At 48.9% G+C, this 22771-nt stretch overlaps 1 protein-coding gene across 1 annotated transcript; it reads right to left on the bottom strand.

Moving 5' to 3' along the window:
- Window positions 1-3933: 3933 nt before the first annotated feature.
- ptmab (prothymosin alpha b) lies at window positions 3934-7790 on the bottom strand. Its single transcript, XM_029525681.1, has 5 exons — window positions 7092-7790; window positions 5147-5212; window positions 4938-5022; window positions 4776-4861; window positions 3934-4693 (listed from the first exon to the last, which is right to left on the bottom strand). Exons 1-5 carry the CDS (start codon window positions 7773-7775, stop codon window positions 4649-4651), a joined length of 966 nt encoding a protein of 321 aa, XP_029381541.1. The 5' UTR covers window positions 7776-7790; the 3' UTR covers window positions 3934-4648.
- Window positions 7791-22771: the final 14981 nt, after the last annotated feature.

Raw genomic sequence — 22771 nt, 5'->3', positions numbered from 1 at the left:
TGTCAGGTCTCCTTAAAAAACATCCAACGAAGACCGAAGACAGTGGGGACTCCCCGGTGGAGCTCTCTGTCCTGGTGTTAAAAACAGAGGGAGCCCTGAGGGGCCACACCTCCAGTCAGGAACGCTTCACCTGCAGAAAGCATTAGTACTGTAACTGTTGGACTGGATTGGTGAGGCTCCGCCCCCAGCACACCTGAGCAGGATAAGCAGGTAACATGAAAGAACAGTTTCTGTGACTGTTACTAAAACAGCCGTGACTCACCAGTAATACAGGTTGTGTTACACAACATTATGACCACCTGATCCTGATCCTGGAGGTCTGGACTCCTTTAGACCTCTGAAGTCCTGATCCTGGAGGTCTGGACTCCTTTAGACCTCTGAAGTCCGGATCCTGGAGGTCTGGACTCCTTTAGACCTCTGAAGTCCTGATCCTGGTGGTCTGGACTCCTTTAGACCTCTGAAGTCCGGATCCTGGAGGTCTGGACTCATCCGGACCTCTGAAGTCCTGATCCTGGTGGTCTGGACTCCTTTAGACCTCTGAAGTCCGGATCCTGGTGGTCTGGACTCCTTTAGACCTCTGAAGTCCGGATCCTGGAGGTCTGGACTCATCCGGACCTCTGAAGTCCTGATCCTGGTGGTCTGGACTCCTTTAGACCTCTGAAGTCCGGATCCTGGTGGTCTGGACTCCTTTAGACCTCTGAAGTCTGGATCCTGGAGGTCTGGACTCCTTTAGACCTCTGAAGTCCTGATCCTGGTGGTCTGGACTCCTTTAGACCTCTGAAGTCCGGATCCTGGAGGTCTGGACTCCTTTAGACCTCTGAAGTCCTGATCCTGGAGGTCTGGACTCTTCCGGACCTCTGAAGTCCAGATCCTGGAGGTCTGGACTCCTTTAGACCTCTGAAGTCCTGATCCTGGAGGTCTGGACTCCTTTCGACCTCTGAAGTCCTGATCCTGGAGGTCTGGACTCCTCCGGACCTCTGAAGTCCGGATCCTGGAGGTCTGGACTCTTCCGGACCTCTGAAGTCCGGATCCTGGAGGTCTGGACTCCTTTAGACCTCTGAAGTCCGGATCCTGGAGGTCTGGACTCATCCGGACCTCTGAAGTCCTGATCCTGGTGGTCTGGACTCCTTTAGACCTCTGAAGTCCTGATCCTGGTGGTCTGGACTTCTTTAGACCTCTGAAGTCCTGATCCTGGAGGTCTGGACTCCTTTACACCTCTGAAGTCCTGATCCTGGTGGTCTGGACTCCTTTACACCTCTGAAGTCCAGATCCTGGAGGTCTGGACTCCTTTAGACCTCTGAAGTCCTGATCCTGGAGGTCTGGACTCCTTTAGACCTCTGAAGTCCTGATCCTGGAGGTCTGGACTCTTCCGGACCTCTGAAGTCCGGATCCTGGAGGTCTGGACTCCTTTAGACCTCTGAAGTCCTGATCCTGGAGGTCTGGACTCCTCCGGACCTCTGAAGTCCGGATCCTGGAGGTCTGGACTCTTCCGGACCTCTGAAGTCCGGATCCTGGAGGTCTGGACTCCTTTAGACCTCTGAAGTCCTGATCCTGGAGGTCTGGACTCCTCCGGACCTCTGAAGTCCTGATCCTGGAGGTCTGGACTCCTTTAGACCTCTGAAGTCCGGATCCTGGAGGTCTGGACTCATCCGGACCTCTGAAGTCCTGATCCTGGAGGTCTGGACTCCTTTAGACCTCTGAAGTCCGGATCCTGGTGGTCTGGACTCCTTTAGACCTCTGAAGTCCGGATCCTGGTGGTCTGGACTCCTTTAGACCTCTGAAGTCCTGATCCTGGTGGTCTGGACTCCTTTAGACCTCTGAAGTCCGGATCCTGGAGGTCTGGACTCCTTTAGACCTCTGAAGTCCGGATCCTGGTGGTCTGGACTCCTTTAGACCTCTGAAGTCCGGATCCTGGTGGTCTGGACTCCTTTAGACCTCTGAAGTCCTGATCCTGGAGGTCTGGACTCCTTTAGACCTCTGAAGTCCGGATCCTGGTGGTCTGGACTCCTCCGGACCTCTGAAGTCCTGATCCTGGAGGTCTGGACTCCTTTAGACCTCGGAAGTCCGGATCCTGGTGGTCTGGACTCCTTTAGACCTCTGAAGTCCTGATCCTGGTGGTCTGGACTCCTTTAGACCTCTGAAGTCCTGATCCTGGAGGTCTGGACTCCTTTAGACCTCTGAAGTCCTGATCCTGGTGGTCTGGACTCCTCCGGACCTCTGAAGTCCTGATCCTGGAGGTCTGGACTCCTTTAGACCTCTGAAGTCCTGATCCTGGTGGTCTGGACTCCTCCGGACCTCTGAAGTCCTGATCCTGGAGGTCTGGACTCCTTTAGACCTCTGAAGTCCTGATCCTGGTGGTCTGGACTCCTTTAGACCTCTGAAGTCCTGATCCTGGAGGTCTGGACTCCTTTAGACCTCTGAAGTCCTGATCCTGGTGGTCTGGACTCCTCCGGACCTCTGAAGTCCTGATCCTGGAGGTCTGGACTCCTTTAGACCTCTGAAGTCCTGATCCTGGTGGTCTGGACTCCTCCGGACCTCTGAAGTCCTGATCCTGGAGGTCTGGACTCCTTTAGACCTCTGAAGTCCTGATCCTGGTGGTCTGGACTCCTTTAGACCTCTGAAGTCCTGATCCTGATGGTCTGGACTCCTTTAGATACAGGACCGGGGTTTGGTCCTCAGGTGTTCAGGTCCTGTCCAAACCCGGCCCACACACCTGTGACCCCTGTGGGTCATGTCCTGGGTCAGATTGTCTGTTAATGCGTTGTGGACCTGAACGGATCCAGATTATCGGGAGCTTCCTGGTACAGAGGCCTTCGGAGACCAGGAGGACAAAGTCTGCTTTGGTGTTGTTCAGGTAAAAGGACATTCACGTTATTTCAGTCAAAATGTCTCTTTTTTTGTGGCTGACGCTGGAGTCATGTGACCGTCAGACTAATGAGCTGAAGTATCGATCGACTGATTTATTAACCTCATATTGAAAATCTGGGACACCAAGACCCAAAGTCTAATGTGTCCTGGGGCAGCTAATGCTGACAGGCCTTCCCCACCTCTGTCCTGCAGAAATGGACCAGTCCATCGGCCTCCCTCCTCTGGTTTGGGTCGGACCACGTGAGAGCCGGGGGGGGTTGCTGCTCGCTCCAGACCTCCTGCTGGAGGAGGATTTGATTTTCCAGCTCACAGACCTGATCTGGTCTTAAAGCTGCAGCAGACTGTCAGTCCAAACCTGGGCCGGGACTCTGGCTCTGTACAGTCATGACGAAGTTAAATAGATGACATGTAAGAAGTCAGTGTATTGAAGTCTATGGGAAAATGTCCCTCTTCGGTGAGTGTTTTCCTGATGAGTTTATGGTCTGTACTGTACTACTCTGCAGTGTGCGGAGTGTTTCTCACATTCCTGTGTACGACTTCCTCTCGACATGACTGAACAGGGAGCAGACGCTGCTGCCGGTTCGTGCTCCATCATGTTTGTCCCGGACTGCCTCCGACTCCATGAACGCTACCTGCAGCTCTGCCTGAGATCAGCAGCACAAAGAAAAACTACAGCTCTGAGTTCTATCATTCACTGTGGGTGGCTGAGAAACTCTGTCCACGTTTCTTCATGGATGTAACTTTATCATCGTCCTGAATAAGTAACTCAGTGCCACCTGCACTTTCCTCTCTGGCTGTTTTTTCAGTGTAAACATGGCCTGAGATAAACTCAGTACTACTGTGCTAAGTACAACTTTTGAGCTGGCGTGCTGTGTAGTGACATTTCAGCTTCTTGTGCTTCCACCTCTTTACGATCACATGAATGAAATTGAGTACAACGTACTTACTGTTGGAGGTTAAGTTCACCCCCCCCAATTCACCTTAACCTGATCCAACCTGCCCGCTGACCTCTGACCCCGTCGACCATTCAACAAAATGAAAAACAAAACAAGCAGAGATACAAAGTACAACTCACAAAATAAAAGTCCGGTTTATTGTCAAACAACAAACTTCGCACATACATCAAAACAGGCCGTCATAAAACAAAAAGTCGCTGACAAAAACAAAAAAGGAAAAAGAAAAGAGGCTCTTTTCTTTGGCCTTACCCTCCCATACAAACAAACTAGTTATGGTACAGCTAAAGTACATACATTAAATTTACTGGAATGCTCTGAGTTCAACGGCTTAAGAGGTTGTCTTTCATGTTTAACTGTTGTTTTTACATGTTTTTTTCTAGTATCTGAGATATCGTAACATGGTCAACCAAGTAAAATCTTTCCTTGAAGAAGCACCGATTTGGTCTGACGAGATCGCTGCCGAGAGAGAAACTGACCCCCCTCCTAACAATATGTACAAAAATATAAAATGTAAATAAAAATACAAACAAATTCTCCTTTCGTTGTGTTGTTGGTGCTGAAGAGAAGCCTGATTTCTGCGTCGTGTGGTGGTCGGGTTCCTCTAGAAAATTTGTTTTGCAGTTTTGAGGGGAGATCAAGCCGAGTGTGTGGACGTGGCGGATGTTGAACTCTACTTGCTAATGACCATGTTGGATTTTTTTTATTATTATTATTTTTTCCTTTAAATCAGTCCTCCAGCCCCCCCACCTGTGACATTTAAAAACAGTCATAGGTGAAGAATCAGGAAGTGGTTCAGCAGGGTGGCGCGGGGGGGGGGAAACGCATCAATCGTCATCGTCGGTTTTCTGCTTCTTGGTTTCGACGTCGTCCTGAAAACGAGAGAAGAAGACGGCGTTGTTAGTTAGAGGACCGCCCGATCGCTCCCTCAGACAGCAGGAGTCGGCCCCTCACCTCGTCGTCGTCCTCGTCATCCTCAGCTGCCCGTTTTGTTCCTCCCTCGATCTCGTCATCATCTTCGTCCTCATCTTCCTCATCACCTGCAGGTGATGACCACAGTGAGTGTTTTTTGCCACTTTAGCCACATGAGAAAGAACTGCAAGACCTTCTAGCTACCTTCTCCATCATCTTCCTCATCCTCCTCATCCACCTCCTCGTCCTCTTCATCGTCTACGTCGGGCTCGCCATTCTCCTCGTTCTCCTGGGAACCACAGAGACGGGTTCAAAAAAAAAAAAAAAAAAAAAAAAGAAATCTAAAGGTGAAACCTTGAGCAGCTGAGTGGCGCCATCGGAGCCCCGTAGAGGAGGGGGGCCGTGGTGGTTACCTTTCCGTTGGTGGCAGCATCTTTGCCGTTCTCCTTCTCCTCTACCAGCTTCTTCTCCTTCAGGTCCTGGAGGAGAAACAAAAACAAACATCATGAACTGAATCTCAGAAGCAGTAAAACCAGAGCACTTCCTGTGCAGCTACCTGCCACTCTACCTAATGGCCTAGTTAGATGATTCGCTGTGCATGCTGGGAGCTCTCTCCTGTCAGAAGGAAGCTTCCTCCTTAAACACCATATTGGTCTCTGCAGAGCCCCCTCCCCTGCCCCCTCCCACTCCATCCCCTCTAATGTGTTGTAATCTGATACTTTGATGTGCCCCCGGGGCACTCTGGGTATTGTAGTCTTCGGCGGGTTGCCGTCGCCGCCATATGTCACGAGACACGCCCGGGAGAGGGACTGCAATACCCAGGATGCACCGCTCCGTTTAAAATAACACAGGAGGGTGCGGGGGGGGGGGGCTGATGGAGAAGGAGGCGGCGACGAGCGCGACGCACGCGGCTGCTGCTGCTGCGCGTGGTAACGGAGGCAGAAGGACAATAGAAGACGACACATGGCGGCGGGAGAGGCGAAAAACGAGGCGGCGCGGCGGGACCGGAGCCCGCCACAACCCCCCCACCGGAAAACCAGAACAGTCCGATAATAAACACCGTTAACGCTCCGTCAACACCGTCCGTTCACGGTCTATTATCTCCGCCGCACGCGCGCCCCAACACACACACGTATTGATTAATTATTTCTGATCATTCGATTGGTCTGTCTTATTATTCCACTGCGCGCGGAGGCTCCGCTCCCCGCGCGTAAAAAACACCCACAACTATAAATAGAGTGACCGGGCTGCGGGATTATCTGCCCCAGCACCGGGGCAACTTCCCTCCACAGGTCCGTTCGGGGTAATTATCCAGCCGCCGCTCTTATTATCTCAGACCCGATTCGCCCCCACTGCCGCGGAGACCCCCCAACTTTTACCCCAAATAATCCAAAGTCCGAGCCGGACCGACGGATCACACAAAGAGGGGAAAACCAGCCCGTCACATCACACCTCCACGGCCCGGACACACACAGACACACACTGAAGTGGGCTGCATCACAAAAAGACAGAAAAACTTTCCCCTGAGACAAACGCGCCCCGAACACGCTGCTGCCGCTCCGCGTCTCCGGTGAACGGAGCCCGTTCAGGCGGCGGAGGACCGACCTCCCCGGCGGTAAACAAACCGGGTCGGACGGTGTGTGCAGGTAGGTCTGTGCCCCCTCCTCCTCCGGTGCCTTTTAAAAACGGAGCCACAATAAACGGGGCCGAAGTGTCCCGGATTACGCAGCGCTGGCTCCGTCCTCCATTCAAACCGACCAAGTTGGCCCCAGCAGCCCCGGACGGAGCCCCGGCAACCCCGCCGGTCTATTAACACAACCAACCGGGACCGAGACCCGGGAGCGGAATTTGCCTTCGAATGAATCCGCACAAACCGCCAGCACTGCGGGAATAAAACACGAGAATAAGCGCGTCAGGTCCCGGGGTGCGAAACCCGGCTCGGTGCGAGTCCAGGCGGCCCGGCGGTTCCCGGTGGTTCGGACTCGGACCGAGCCGGCTGGATAAACAAAGAACCCGCGCAGACTCTCGGTGTCCGGACAATGAGACGGCGCTGGAGACGCTGCCTGTTTCCATGATGCGGAGCGGAGAGTCCGCTTCATCCTACGGACCTTCTCCGGCGGACTTTTGGAGAAAAACGACCGAAACACCTCCAACACCGGCTCTTCCCTCCCCAGGACCGACCCCCCCCCCCCACCACCCCGGCTGCTCCGAGTCCGAATGAGCGCGAAGCGACGACGGAAGGTTTTAATATGAAAAAACTAAAAAATAAATAATGAAATAAACGAAAATCTGGGTTAGAGGCTGGAAGACGCAGGTCCAGCGGAGCCGGGCCCGGACCCGGACCGGTGCAGGGCTTACCTTGGCAGAGATGTCCGAGCCGGAGTCCACTTGTGTGTCTGCCATTGTGTTGGATAAAATAAAGGACTGAACTGAAAGGTGGACTCGGACTCCTGCTGATCCGGATCTCTGTTTGTTGTGCCAGTGGCCGACGCTGTTCGCGGCCGAGCCTTTAATATAGGCTGCTGGGCGGAGCTCCGGGCGGCTCGGCCGCCTCTGATTGGCCGCGGCCTCCACAGAGGTGTTCTCCTCGCGCGTTGGAGCGGAACAATGGATAGAATTTCTAAACCGGGACGCCACGCCCCCTCCCGTCCTTTCTCCGCCAAAACAATGATCCGGCCCGGTAAACCCGCAAAAACCGACCCGGTCCGGCACACCGGGGGCCCGGTCCGCCGGGGAAAGTCGGTTACACACCGAATACACCGCGCGGGGCTCGTGCTCCGTTTGACGTAGTGTCACGGTTTGATTGATGGATTTTCGTCCTGTCGAGCGGCGGCTGCCCGTTGACCCCGCCCACCGAGCGGCCGGGGACCAGAGGAGCTTTTCGGGGCAGAAAGAGGCGGAAAGTGTCGGTACCGGGAACAATGTCGGCGGGATTAAAGCCCCGCACACCGCCGTGACGCCACATGGACACGAGCGAGACAACAGAGAGAATGTGTGCGTACGTGCGTGCGTGCGTGCGTGCGAGAAAGGCACCGCCGCCATGTTTCCTCTCAGCCCTTGATCGTCCACCGCTCGCCCCGCCCCCTCCAATGGCGTCCATGTTTGAACGTCCCTGACTGATCTGTGTGCGCACTTCACTCCTTCATCTTTTCCTGGTTTTGTTTTTTCACATAACGGCCCGGAAATGTGCACTAAGGTCGAAGCCCAGCCGGACCCGAACCCGAACCCGGACGGAGAGCAGTCCGAGCGGGGCCGAGTGACCGAACGGGTTCTTCGACCTCATGTCCCCCGCCGCCATTGTTGTGGAGAGAGGAAGAAGGGGAAAAAGCAAAGTGCGACATCACAGACATGCGATGAGAAAGTGCCAGAAAATAAGTATAATGTGCTCATGGACTGACGCGCATTCTTATGAAACCCGAGGGTAGACACGTACCGATGCTTACCGGGGTTTGAACTCGGGGCTTTAACGAGACAAAGCGGCAGAAAGTCGCCGCCATTGCCCGCTCGGGACGGGGGGGATGGGACGGTGAGCTCCCGCCGCCGGCCGGCCCACATCCACATTCTGCTCCGATGACGCATTCGGCCGCCGAGGAGGCCTCTGATTGGTCAGCCGCACGGAGGAGAGGCGGTGTCGGCGCACGGCGCGCGCTGATTGGCTGCCGTGGATGTCCGTCAGTTCAAACTGGGCTCCGGCTCGGTGGGCCATAAAACGAGGAGCCGGGTCTTCGGATCCGAATCGAGTGTAGAGTTCCAGCTCATCCCGTCAGGTGTACTTCGCGGGCTGAGCCGCCATGATCTCTGACTTTCTCCATGTTGGATGGTTTGGAAAGACTAAAACATATCCAACCACCAAAACGACCTGTTTCGATTTACAACAAAAAATCAAACACATTTTAATTCACATTAAAACAAAGTGTGATGTGTCTCTCATTTGGTTGTTGTGTGTTAAATCTGTGCAGCCAGAGCCCTCCTGGATCAGGAACTAAAGCTCATTAAAGTCCGTATTTTATTTTAAAGGCTCATATTTTCGATAAAGGTCCTGTCTCAGATCAAAAGTCCACATTTTACACTGTAAGTGTAGATTCTCTCTTCAAACGGCCCATATTTGATATTAAATCTTCATATTTTCCATAAAGGTCAATGTTTTATCAGCCTCCTCTCTCAGTCCTCACACCCTCGGGTGTTGTACCTGTCAGGTTCTGGACTGGGTGGTTCAGGTCCTGACGTGGACACCAGGGAGGCAACAGAGGCTGGTCCTGGGGCCCCAGACCCAGAGGTGGCCCCTCTAAAGCCCCCGTTCACTGTGTGTCAGTGGGTTGTACATAATTTGATTAACTACTGATTTGTAGAGGACTCTTCACCATTGAAGTGAGGTATCAACTAAGATGGGCAGTTAATGTCGGGGGCCTGTCCCGTAGAGCGGCCTGGTGTCAAAACACGGCTTTGAGACCTTGTTATTTTAGTTACTGTTGGGGCCAAAAACTAAGATTTTACACCGGGGCCCCATAAGTGGTTAATGTGGCCCTGCTGGGCGGCGTTTGGCCCTGATGGTCTGCCGGCTCCACACTGGGAGATGAGTGTATTTGGACCGGATCCTCCTCAAACCTGGAGCACACAGTCCTGGTACCTTGTCTTGGGACTGACAGATTTCAGTTTAGAGGAGAAAAACTGACATGACAGTTAAAAAGTGAACTCTTCCACCAGATCAAATCACATAACAGAGATATGTTCTTCCAGATTTTCCATTAAAGCCTCAGATTTCAACTTCTCCAGTGTTTTATTTTGAAGGGTTGATGTCAATAAGGAAAAATGTTTGTTCTTTTAAGAACCAGAACCGTCTCAGTGTAGGTTTATATCTCCTCTCTCAAGCTTCTCTACGGAGCTTTGGGAACAACATTCAGCCAATCAGAGGAGAGCATCAGATCCTCTGACACTTTTACTGGATCAATACAGAACCTAGACCTGATTGAGAATGAAGGACCACATGGAGGTCTGTGTTTAGACCGTCTGGACCCCTAACATCCACCTTTAGACCTTTAGACAGAGAGACAAATATAACCTGCTGCAGACACTGGGCTGTCCACATACTTTTGGCCGTCTCATATGGATTTCTTTGCTGCGTTTGTTGCCTTCTGGTTAATCATAACGCATCTATAACACGTCTGAGGATGTGCAGCAGAGATGTGACCTACTGAGCGTGTGCGTTGCTTCAGTATCTGGAACATGAGGAAGTACAGAGAGCTCGTCCAACCGTGACTTCCTCTGCTGGCTCCCTCTCTGTAGCAATGCCACAGCAAGAAGTTAGACGGGGCCCTTCCTCTTTTCATGTGTCACAGTCGCACATCAATAAGAAAGCAACGAGTGAACACGAGCATCTGTCGCGGTTATTACGGTAACTGGTACTGATCAGACAGAAGACAGAATCAGTGTTTTCTCACATTGCACAATATTTTCAGTTCTGTCAAAGTTTCTCGGTAAAATTGACTTTTTATTGTTAGCTGTATATTTTATAATGGATGGTTCAGTCTGTCAGTCACACAGCAGCCCCGCTCCCCTAACCCCTCCTCCAAACGATTCATTATTTAAAAAATGAACATCATGTTGTGTTTCAGAGTGAGACCATAAACTCATCAGGAAAACGTTTACTGAGGAGGAGGGACATTTTCCCATAGACTTCAATATATAGGAGGAGGGACATTTTCCAATAGACTTCAACACTATCTGACTCCTTTGACCACCAGAGGAGTCGCCCCCTGGTGGACAGTAGATACAATGAAGGGTTAGGACTCTTCAGCTTTCACTTCACTTTGCAGACAGTTTACTGACCTGACATCATTTAAAATGTCTACCTGTCCTCTGTCCACCTGTCCTTCTGTCCTGTGTCTTCTGTCCTCTGTCCACCTGTCCTTCTGTCCTCCTGTCCAACTGTCCTTCCGTCCTCTGTCCTTTGTCCTCTGTCCACCTGTCCTTCTGTCCTTTGTCCACCTGTCCTTTTGTCCTTCTGTCTTCTGTCCTCTGTCCTCCTGTCCAACTGTCCTTCCGTCCTCTGTCCTCCTGTCCAACTGTCCTTCCGTCCTCTGTCCTTCTGTCCAACTGTCCTTCTGTCCTCTGTCCTCTGTCCAACTGTCCCTTTGTCCTCTGTCCTCTGTCTTCTTGTCCAACTGTCCTTCTGTCCTCTGTCCACCTGTCCTCCTCTCCAACTGTCCTTCTGTCCTTTTGTCCTCTGTCCTCTGTCCAACTGTCCCTTTGTCCTCTGTCTTCTTGTCCAACTGTCCTTCTGTCCTCTGTCCACCGTCCTCCTGTCCTTCTGTCCTCCGTCCTCCTGTCCTCTGTCCTCCGTCCTTCTGTCCTCTGTCCACCTGTCCTCCTCTCCAACTGTCCTTCTGTCCTCTGTCCACCGTCCTCCGTCCTCCTGTCCTCTGTCCTCCGTCCTTCTGTCCTCTGTCCACCTGTCCTCCTCTCCAACTGTCCTTCTGTCCTCGGTCCACCTGTCCTTCTGTCCTCCGTACTCCTGTCCTCTGTCCACCTGTCCTTCTGTCTGCTGTCCTCTGTCCTTCTGTCCAACTGTCCTTCTGTCCTCTGTCTTCTGTCCTCGGTCCACCTGTCCTTCTGTCCTCTGTCTTCTGTCCTCGGTCCACCTGTCCTTCTGTCCTCTGTCCTCCTGTCCTCCTGTCCAACTGTCCTTTTGTCCTCTGTCCTCTGACGATGAAGCTTGTTTTTCTTCATCTGAAACCACCAACAGCCAATCACATCCTTCCTCTCTGCTGACTTCCTCCACAGGTCACATGACTCCGCCATCCTGCTCGCTCGGATCCAGCGTCCTTCTCTCTCTATCGATTATCTTGGAGGACGTTCTGTCTGATGTGACGATGGAGGGATCACTGATCACCTCCATCTGTATCAGGGTCATTCTTCAAAAGTTAGTTTTACTTCTATTTTTAACTTCATTTGAAAATGAACTTTTCTTCTGATATTTTAAAATAAATTTTTATGCTATTAAAATGTTAGTTTTGATTATATGTATATTTTATGGTTTTAGTTACATTGATTGAAGTTAGTTTGTTTGTATTTAGATAGTTTTTCTTTGATTCTATATATTTTCATTTTATTTCTATTTAATTTTCTTAATGTGTTTATTTAATCCAGTTGGTTATTTCCTGGTCATTATTTGCTGAGATGCTATCAGACGTTCCAACAGCAGACAAGTCTGGACCCGTTTTGCGGTTCCAGGTGATTTCTGTGGATGAGAAGCGTCACCAGATCATGTCCTGCTGTGGACGCTTGTTGTCTCTCTGCCTCAGGACGGGAACGAGGCCTGATCCAGGTTTAATCAGAGACATTATGTTGGACAAACCAAACACGCCTTCCGAGGGTTTGGGCCGGTGCTGCTCTTTGACCCGGCTGCAGTGATCCTGGACCGGGATCTCAGCAGCTCCGACGAACAAACAGGACTGTGGTTCTGTGGGAGGAGCCTTCTCCTTCTCTGTGTTTTAAGAGGCGTCTGCCGCTTTATGAGGCTGCAGCCTGAGGCGCCGCTTTACTGCAGGAATCCTGTTTGAGTGAACAAGCTGAGACAGCGAGGGGCTTGACGCCCCGCAGCCCCCCCCCACCTGTCCCAACACCCAGAAGTCCATCCTCAGCAGGCGGACTGTAGAGAGTCATGGTAACAAAAATAAGGACGAGCTGTGTCCCGGTTCAGGAGTCAGATCTTCAGACCACGTTCGTGTCTCCTTAAAACTGTGATCCCGATCCTCCAGTTCTGGTTCTGTGCAATGAATTCTGGGACATTTTGGGCCTTGAAGGAGCCTTTGAACTTGGACAGTTGCGTTTTTTGAGTAGAGTTAAATGAAGTGTAGATTATCTCTGTTGTCATGGTTACGATAACAACAGTAAGTGTTTCCGTCCCACGTGTGTCATATTCCGGTCTGACCTGACTTTGTCCTCTTTAAATGACATCACTGTCACTTTTCCTGCTCGATCGCTACGACCACTAGGTGTCAGCGAGCATCAGCACCTGATGATGTCACAACGGCCTGCTGACAGACGACCTTTGACCTCAGAGTGCCATCAACCATTAAGTCACTTAAGTCTGAATTTCCTGCAGCTGCTTCACAATAAAAGTCTTTTTAAACATTGGGTCTTTCATTTCAGTGGAAAGGTTCAACTCCAAGGTAAAACCACAACACACATGCAGACACACACCCATACACACACAGGTTGACATGACCCATTTCCTTCCTTGTGTTGTTGTGTTAAGTGTGTGAGGACTCTGCAGCTTCACTCACCACCTGAGAGGATCCACATCGAGGACCATCATGTGTTGTGTTCACTTCAATTAGTGGTGAAACACACACATCAACAACACTGAACACTGAACAAACAAACACACTGAAGAAGGAACGCATTCAACAACTACATCTCCCAGGAGCCTTTGCTGCAAAGCATCTGGTTTTTAAATGGCAATTATGGTGAATATGAGGGACGGCAGCTGGACGGGGACAAAAATGACCTGATAACCACCTGGGAACCTTCTCCAGAGACACAAAGACAGGAAGACACTGAGACAGAGAGAGAGAAAGACAGAAAGACACTGAGACAGAGAGACAGAGAGAGAGAAAGACAGAGAGACAGAAAGGCAGAAAGACAGAGAGAGAGAAAGACAGAACGACAGAGAGACAGAAAGACAGAAAGACAAAGATAGAAAGACAGAAAGAGAGAAAGACACTGAGACAGAAAGACACAGACAGAGAGAGAGAAAGACAGAAAGAGAGAAAGACACAGACAGAGAGAGAGAAAGACAGAAAGAGAGAAAGACACTGAGACAGAGAGACAGAGAGACACAGACAGAGAGAGAGAAAGACAGAAAGACACAGAGACAGAGAGACAGAGAGACAGAAAGAGAGAAAGACAGAAAGAGAGAAAGACACTGAGACAGAGAGACAGAGAAATAGAAAGACAGAAAGACACTGAGACAGAGAGAGAGAAAGACAGAAAGACACTGAGACAGAGAGAGAGAAAGACAGAAAGACACCGAGACAGAGAGACAGAAAGACAGAAAGAGAGAAAGACAGAAAGTCACTGAGACAGAGAGACAGAAAGACAGAAAGAGAGAAAGACACTGAGACAGAGAGACAGAGAGACAGAAAGACACTGAGACAGAGAGAGAGAAAGACAGAAAGACACTGAGACAGAGAGACAGAGAGACAGAAAGACAGAAAGACAGAAAGACAGAAAGACACAGAGACAGAGAGACAGAAAGACAGAAAGACAGAAAGACAGAAAGACAGAAAGACACAGAGACAGAGAGACAGAAAGACAGAAAGACAGAAAGACAGAGAGACAGAAAGTTTGACGATGAGTGTCAGTTTGTGTTGCGTTTGCTGCTCCTCCAACAACGGGCCTTTATCTCCAGCAGAGCGGCCCAGTTAGTGAAGGGGATGATGGGAGATAATGGCCGCTCTCTGAACAATGACTGATGAACTGTAGCGCCGTTGTGGAGCCGAGTGTCGCAGCTACTCGTGCATGTGAGCGGAGAGCTGCACGCCGTTTTCCCAGAGCTGCAGCCGTGAGGCTCACGACGCGTTGAGGTCACGTGGTGAGATTCAGGACAACAGAGCTCCTCTGGTCCAGTTTAAAGGCTCACACACATCCGTCCAACCGTCTCCACATGAGACACATCAAACTGGCTGTTTGGTTTCCCTCTCAAAGCAAAGCATGATGGGAACTCAGCTGAAACCAGACACGGTGAACTTTAGTGTTATGTTACTGAGAAAAGTTGAGTTTTTCCTCTAAACACAAAATCTGTGTCCTCCTCTGGACTTAATTTTAAATTTTAAACATAAAAAAATCAAATGAAATTAAGAAAATCACTTTAAAGAATAACTGATAATATTTGTGTTTGTATGAACAGTAATAATAATATTCATGTTGGTTTGATACCAAAGTCACAATCAGTGACGTAAATTATTCAACAGCCTCAGCTGATGTGCTGTTTGGAGGTCAGCAGGTCAAACTGAGGCTTTGACCTCGTTATGATACAGCTGTGAGCATGCTCAGTCTGTGTCACGCACACAGACGCACACAGACACACACAGACACACACAGACAGACGTCCCTGGCTGCAGCTCTCAGCCCATTAGTCGTGTTTAATTATTGATCTTTGTAGAGTCCTGCAGCAGGCAGATGGACTCACACAGTTATGTGTTGTGATGAAGTCATCAGTCAGTGTGTCTGATAATTTGGTTAAGATGATTCATGTTTCTGTGTGAAACAGTCTGATTCACTGATTATTGGTAATAACTGATCAGCTGAAATCATCATGATCAGAAAACACCCAGAACTCACGGTGAATTAGGTTTTTACTTACAGCATCTGTCAATCACAGCGCCATCCAATCCTCAGGTCTGAAGTTTGGAGGTGGGCGGGGCTTCAGTTACAGCTGCACCTTTAAACACAAATAAACAATAATAATTAAAACTGATTCAGTAAAACTATGATCTGTTTAACGAAAATACCGGAATAACCAGAAACAGATATAAACTTATGTTAACTGTTTGGTAACACACTATTAACACACAGACACATTAAAGCACTGATGACGAAGACCAAGATGATGCTTCATGTTTTAAGCATGACAACAACCAAATCATTTCACACACTATTTATTTATTTACTTCTGTGTGTGTGGTGATCAGCTGTTGTTTGTGCCTCAGTCATGTTCAAGTCTCTGCCTCCATCTGCTGGCAACAGACAGACAGACAGGGCCGAACACAGACACACACAGGAAAGCTGCTGTCCATTCTGTGTTCAGTGTCCTCATAGTTAAATCATATTTAATGTTAGAATGAATTCTGCCATAGGAGCTGAGTTTCTAATGATTGTTGTTGATTGTTGTTGACTGACCAACAAACTAACAGCTTTGGATTCCCAAACAGAAACACGAAGGTTTCAGACTGTGTTGGATAAAACAGAAGTGGAGCAGCAGTGGAGAGAGTGCTGCCTTCTGCTGGTCACACTGAACAGTACACGGCCTCCTGACAGGAAATAAATATTTATCAGCTGTTTATTTAAATGGTTCCATTACAGGCTGGTTGATGACAAAAGTTTAGTTCATTCGTTTTTCACAACAAACTTGTGAACCTTTTCAAGTTTTGAGGGAATCACTCTGATTAAATTTATCATTAAAGCTCCATATTTTAACCTCAGAGGTCTTTTATTCTGAAGGTTTGGTATATTTGTGCTTTTAAGAAAGCTTTCATCCATCCATTCATTCATCCATCCATCCATCTTCTCCACTGATCTGTTTCCAGGTCACGCACTGCGACACCGTGCTGCATAAGAATGTGTGTTTTCATGTGATATGTTGTTTCACAGATATCATATTGTTTATGTAGTTTATATAAAATCACTCAGCTGATGGTTCAGTTTATGAATCCGTGTAGAAACAGAACTCACATTTCAGATGGCTCAGTGGAAGAGCTGCTGATCCTCTAACTCCTCTTCCTCATCTTCCTCATCATCCTCTGAAAACAGCGAAACATTAATATGGTTGAATTGCAGTTATAATAGACTTTAGTGGACTGTAGTGGACTTTAGTGGACCATAGTGGACTCTAATGGATTGTAGTGGATTCTAATGGACCGTAGTGGACTGTAGTGGACTTTAGTGAACCGTAGTGGACCGTAGTGGGCCGTAGTGGACCGCAGTGGACCGCAGTGGACTGTAGTGGATCATAGTGGACTCTAATGAATTGTAGTGAATTCTAATGGACCGTAGTGGACTGTAGTGGACTGTAGTGGACCGTAGTGGACTCTAATGGACCATATTGGACTTTAGTGGACCGTAGTGGACTGTAGTGGACTGTAGTGGACTCTAATGGACCGTAGTGGACTCTAATGGACCATAGTGGACTGTAGTGGACTGTAGTGGACCGTAGTGGACTATAGTGGACTGTAGTGGACCATAGTGGACTCGAATGGATTGTAGTGGATTCTAATGGACCGTAGTGGACTGTAGTGGACTTTAGTGGACTGTAGTGGACCGTAGTGGGCCGTAGTGGACCGCAGTGGACCGTAGTGGACTATAGTGGACTGTAGTGGACCATAGTGGACTCTAATGGATTGTAGTGGATTCTAATGGACTGTAGTGGACTGTAGTGGACTGTAGTGGACTGTAGTGAACTTTAGTGGACTGTAGTGGACTTTAGTGAACCGTAGTGGACCGTAGTGGGCCGTAGTGGACCGCAGTGGACCGCAGTGGACTGTAGTGGATCATAGTGGACTCTAATGAATTGTAGTGAATTCTAATGGACTTTAGTGAACCGTAGTGGACCGTAGTGGGCCGTAGTGGACCGCAGTGGACCGCAGTGGACTGTAGTGGATCATAGTGGACTCTAATGAATTGTAGTGAATTCTAATGGACCGTAGTGGACTGTAGTGGACTGTAGTGGACCGTAGTGGACTCTAATGGACCATATTGGACTTTAGTGGACCGTAGTGGACTGTAGTGGACTGTAGTGGACTCTAATGGACCGTAGTGGACTCTAATGGACCATAGTGGACTGTAGTGGACTGTAGTGGACCGTAGTGGACTATAGTGGACTGTAGTGGACCATAGTGGACTCGAATGGATTGTAGTGGATTCTAATGGACCGTAGTGGACTGTAGTGGACTTTAGTGGACTGTAGTGGACCGTAGTGGGCCGTAGTGGACCGCAGTGGACCGTAGTGGACTATAGTGGACTGTAGTGGACCATAGTGGACTCTAATGGATTGTAGTGGATTCTAATGGACTGTAGTGGACTGTAGTGGACTGTAGTGGACTGTAGTGAACTTTAGTGGACTGTAGTGGACTTTAGTGAACCGTAGTGGACTCTGCAGCCTCTCGGTGTCACAGCAGGACTCCAGCCAGTCTCAGTCTTCCATCAGTTTAAATCTGAACCCCAAAGAAACCCAAAAACTGGTCCAAGACTCAAGAAGTGTGTGTCTGTGTGTGTATTCAGGTGAGACACTGAATTGTATCATGGAAATGTTGTTTGTTATTTTACTGACTGAATAAAGAGCTTTAAATGTCGTTAAAGTTCTCGGAGGAGAAAAGTTGAATCAAAAGTTTTACATTTTAAACAAAAGAAGCTGCTGTTTTTCAGAATAAAAGTCTGAAAAAACCCTCCTGCGTACATGTGATGCAGATGGAGGAAAACAAACACATGTTCATTGTGTGTCTGTGTGTGTCTCCAGTTGACCTTTCCACTCATGAATTTCACCCACATGTGAAAGTTTTCAATAATTTAAAAGGCCTGATACCCTCAGTGTGTGTGTGGTGTTGTCTGTCTCTCTCTCTCTCTCTCTCTGTGTTGTGTTGTCTGTCTCTCTCCCCTCTGTGTGTTGTGTTGTCTCTCTCTCTCTCTCCCCTCTGTGTGGTGTTGTCTCTCTCTCTCTCTCCCCTCTGTGTTGTGTTGTCTCTCTCTCTCTCTCCTCTGTGTGTGTTGTCTCTCTCTCTCTCTCTGTGTTGTGTTGTCTGTCTCTCTCTCTCTCTCTCTGTGTTGTGTTGTCTGTCTCTCTCCCCTCTGTGTGTTGTCTCTCTCTCTCCCCTCTGTGTGTGTGTTCTCTCTCTCTCTCTCTCTGTGTGTTGTGTTGTCTGTCTCTCTCTCTCTCTCTGTGTTGTGTTGTCTCTCTCTCTCTCTCCCCTCAGTGTGTGTTGTCTCTCTCTCTCTCTCTGTGTTGTGTTGTCTCTCTCTCTCTCTCCCCTCTGTGTGTGTTGTCTCTCTCTCTCTCTCTCTGTTGTGTTGTCTGTCTCTCTCTCTCTCTGTGTGTTGTGTTGTCTGTCTCTCTCTCTCTCCCCTCTGTGTGTGTTGTCTCTCTCTCTCTCTCCCCTCTGTGTTGTGTTGTCTCTCTCTCTCTCTCCCCTCTGTGTTGTGTTGTCTCTCTCTCTCTCCCCTCTGTGTGTTGTTGTCTCTCTCTCTCTCTCCCCTCTGTGTGTGTTGTCTCTCTCTCTCTCTCTCCCCTCTGTGTGTGTGTTGTCTCTCTCTCTCCCCTCTGTGTGTGTTGTCTCTCTCTCTCCCCTCTGTGTTGTGTTGTCTCTCTCTCTCTCTCCCCTCTGTTGTGTTGTCTCTCTCTCTCTCTCCCCTCTGTGTGTGTTGTCTCTCTCTCTCTCTCTCCCCTCTGTGTGTGTGTTGTCTCTCTCTCTCCCCTCTGTGTGTGTTGTCTCTCTCTCTCCCCTCTGTGTTGTTGTCTCTCTCTCTCCCCCCTCTGTGCGTGTTGTCTCTCTCTCTCCCCTCTGTGTTGTGTTGTCTCTCTCTCTCTCTCTCCCCTCTGTGTTGTGTTGTCTCTCTCTCTCTCTCCCCTCTGTTGTGTTGTCTCTCTCTCTCTCCCCCCTCTGTGTTGTCTCTCTCTCTCTCCCCTCTGTGTGTGTGTTGTCTCTCTCTCTCCCCTCTGTGTTGTTGCCTCTCTCTCTCCCCTCTGTTGTGTTGTCTCTCTCTCTCTCTCCCCTCTGTGTTGTGTTGTCTCTCTCTCTCTCTCTCCCCTCTGTGTTGTGTATATAAATGCAGCCTGTGATTGTGAGTCTGCAGACAAAGACAGAGCAGCTTTTGTTCTTCCATCTCTCTCTCTCTCACACTCTCACACACACACACACACACACACACACACACACACACACACACACTCACGCAGATCTGCAGCTCCTGAAATGGCGGCTGCAGGAACAGGCTGGGCGGGAGGACAGGAACACCCGGAGCGGAGCAAGCTCAGGCTGGATCCGGATTCTGAGCTGAGTCCTGCACAGTGTCAGCACTCCGTTTCTGCAGGATTGTTTCATTTTCTTTTTGAATTGTGATGAAGTGACGCAGTGAAGTTTTTTCGTGGCCTCTGCATGTTTTTAAATTGATTTAAAATGTGTTTTCAGTTGTTGTCATAAACAGCCTCTCAGTAGGAATTGTGTGAGAGAACAGAAACTAAGAGAAATTAAACTAAAATGAACTGCACCAAGAAAAGACATAATGTAGAATGAACTGAATCAAGCTAAATTATAATAACATAATTTCATCTAAATTAACTCTAAACTACACTAAGTTTAAAAAAAAGTGCATCTGAAAATAGTCGACCGTTAAATGAAGCCAAGCTAAACGTGAGACCAAACTGGGATAAACTTGCTGACCGTCTCTCATCTGTCTGATCTGAAAGATGCTTCCAGATCGGACACTGCTGAACTTTGTCTGAAGGACATTTTCACTCTTTTAGGTTCTTCTCTTCATTCCAATGATCACATATTTTTCTGCTGTCTAATATGAGGAAATGAAAGTTGCTCATAACGTGTAACTGCAGAAATCAGGAAACAAACAGGTTCATACAGTTTCTAATGCAGCCGTGACAGTGAACACGTCTCTGCAGCTCCTGTATGATACTTCGGGGACTTTCCCTCTTATTTAAACGACAGGTTTAATGAAAAACACTTCTCTGACTGGTGGAGGGGCAGAAAGATCTTCTTCTTCAGGAAGACGAAGGTTTGAATCTCCTGGAAGTTTCCAGGAACTGATTCAGCCAAACAGACTTCAACAAACATGAAGAGACATGATGATCCATCTATCACCGTCAGAGAAAAAACACACACACACACACACACAGACACCCTTTTCCATAATGACCAGTAAGCCTGCGTTTCTAAAAATACAGGACTCGCCCTCGGAGACTCTGGGGAGCAGTCACTCCCTGCTGGAGGCTTTTTGGTGGCTGGAGGTTTGAAAAGTTTCCCCTCAGACCATACATGGAGTCCTGACTGCAGGAGGAGGGCCTGATGGAGGCGAAAGGAAGTGGCTGAGAGAAACACACAAACACACAACAGCTACTGTGTAAAGCACATTTTCTCATTTTGTTCAAACATTTGGAAATAAGTGATAGATGATGCACCACCCCCCTCACCAACAGGTCACAAAGCTGCCGATCAGGTCTGATCTCCAGCAGGCTCTCAAACATGTCAGCTGGCCAGCGTCGCTCTGTACACTTCCTGTTTTTCTCAGCAGCTTCACAATCAGCCTAAAAAAACAGAAGCAGGAAAATCTCCAGCGAGGCGTTTGAGGCCTGACTGTGAATCTGAGGAGGACCTGATCCAGAGCCATGGGGACATCCATCTATCCATCTTCTCCTCGGATCTGTTTCTGGAGCCATTCCCAGCTCACCCTGGACAGGTCTGCAGACAGACCTACAGACAGTTTAGAGTCACCAATGAACCCAAACAGAACGTCTCTGGAGGCCCCAGGCTGGGAATCGAACCAGGACCTTCAGAGAGAACCGCTGTGACACCGCGCTGCCCCCATTCTGACATCATTCTGACATTTTACACATTAATACAATGTAACGAAGGTCTGCAGCTGTCCTAGACCAAGATGGCTGAACCCAGAGGGATTTTCTCATCGCGCTGGAAAGTTCCAGTTGCCTGGTGACGCTGACTTCACGCAAGTTTTAACTAAGATCAAGGATGAATGACTCCAACGTTCAGACGAGCGTTTTAGCTCAGAATTAGAAAACATCACATGACCATCACCTGCACTGAGCAGCAGCGTAAACAGGAAGCAGCTGGTCAGCTCCGTGTTGCTTCTCTGCACTCAGGAGAACAAACAAAAGAGTTCAAAATGAAAATTAAAAGTTCATTACATGAACAATCTGTGGGGGGCTTTGCTACATGCTAACATTAGCATGGCGCCAGCCCCTTTAAGACACTGCTGATCAATAAACATGAGTTTACCCTTCAGGGACCGTGGACGCCCAGACCCAGATCTGGATCATCATGGTGGACACAGAGCAAAGGTCAGAAGGTCGATGACATCATTCAACAAACTGCTGCTACAGCTCCACCTCCGAGTCTGAACGAATCAATCCACACACACACACACACACACACAGTCAGATCAGGAAGGGTGGGTGGGTGGGGGGGGGGTAATCTGAGATGCATTTCCTGAGCCTCATGAGCAGCAGACGGGAGGTGGTTTCCACTCTGGGTCCTAAAGTCCATCAGAATCACAAAGAAGACACCTTCACCCTAACCCTCGCCTTTAATTGTCCTCATCACCTACACCCCCCTCCCTCTCCCCCTCCCCCGGGGGTCTGCAACTTTTACGATAGGGAGCCATTTTTTGGATGACATTTATTGTTGTTATATAATTTCCCTCCAAGTATCAAACAGCCGGGTGATAGAAAATTAATCTGTCCATAATTGAACTTGTATTATCTTTTTTTTTTTTTTTAAACCAATGGCCCCGCCCCCTAATCCCTCAGCTGCTTCCTGATCTACTTTATTCTGAATGGGAACATCATTTCAAAAATGGACTTCATGTTGAATTGAAGACTTGAGGAAATCTGACACGGATCAGCAGAGTCTGCTCTGTCTAATCCGTGTAAACTTTTCTTTTCTCCCGACGTTCCTCTGTCTTTTTCTTTTTCACCAACGAGGTCACATGTCTGCCGCACCAGAACCCGACACAAGCTGTTTTTGGGGAGGGAGGCTTTCCGGCTCAACGCTCAGACTCCATCTGATGATCAAACCATTTCAGGTGCTGTGAAGGAGCAGTCATCTATCTGTTCAAGAATGAACCTTTCAGATGAGCAGAAACTTCACTCTGGATCTGTTCTGCTAATCAGCCAGCCTGTTCAGGACCGGACCATCTTCAGGTCTCATCAGTCTGACAGCACACCCGACAAAAACAAGGACAGGCATCCAAGATGGTGGCAGTTTGTCTCTGAACTGGGACACCAAGTCCCCGTGGTCCCTGCAGACTGACTGCAATGGGGGGGGGGTTAATTAGATCTATGTGCAGCACAGACAGATCTGGATCTTGGTGGTTCTGGTTCTCCCTCTCTCAGGTCTATGCAGGATTTAAGGACAGCCCCAGTGCTGTGACCTTTGACCTTTGGCTCTTCATCATCTCACTTGGTTAATTTATATTCCCCATCTGTATTTATGTCTCTCAGCGTAGACCTCTATTCAGTAATACGAACAAATATCTGTTTTTATTCCATTAATGCAGAAATGTCATCACTAAACTCAGAT

The sequence above is a fragment of the Echeneis naucrates genome, chromosome 17 (assembly GCF_900963305.1).
Source record: "Echeneis naucrates chromosome 17, fEcheNa1.1, whole genome shotgun sequence".
NCBI lineage: Eukaryota > Metazoa > Chordata > Actinopteri > Carangiformes > Echeneidae > Echeneis > Echeneis naucrates.
This window is presented reverse-complemented; position numbering and strand designations above follow the sequence as displayed.

Coding starts and splice junctions, on each gene's coding strand:
- ptmab (XM_029525681.1), bottom strand. CDS start 7,775: ATGGCGGCGGTGCCTTTCTCGCACGCACGCACGCACGCACGTACGCAC. Junction 5,213..7,091: donor GCTCGGACATCTCTGCCAAG/GTAAGCCCTGCA, acceptor TTTCTCCTCCAG/GACCTGAAGGAGAAGAAGCT. Junction 4,862..4,937: donor TGAGGAAGATGATGGAGAAG/GTAGCTAGAAGG, acceptor CATCACCTGCAG/GTGATGAGGAAGATGAGGAC.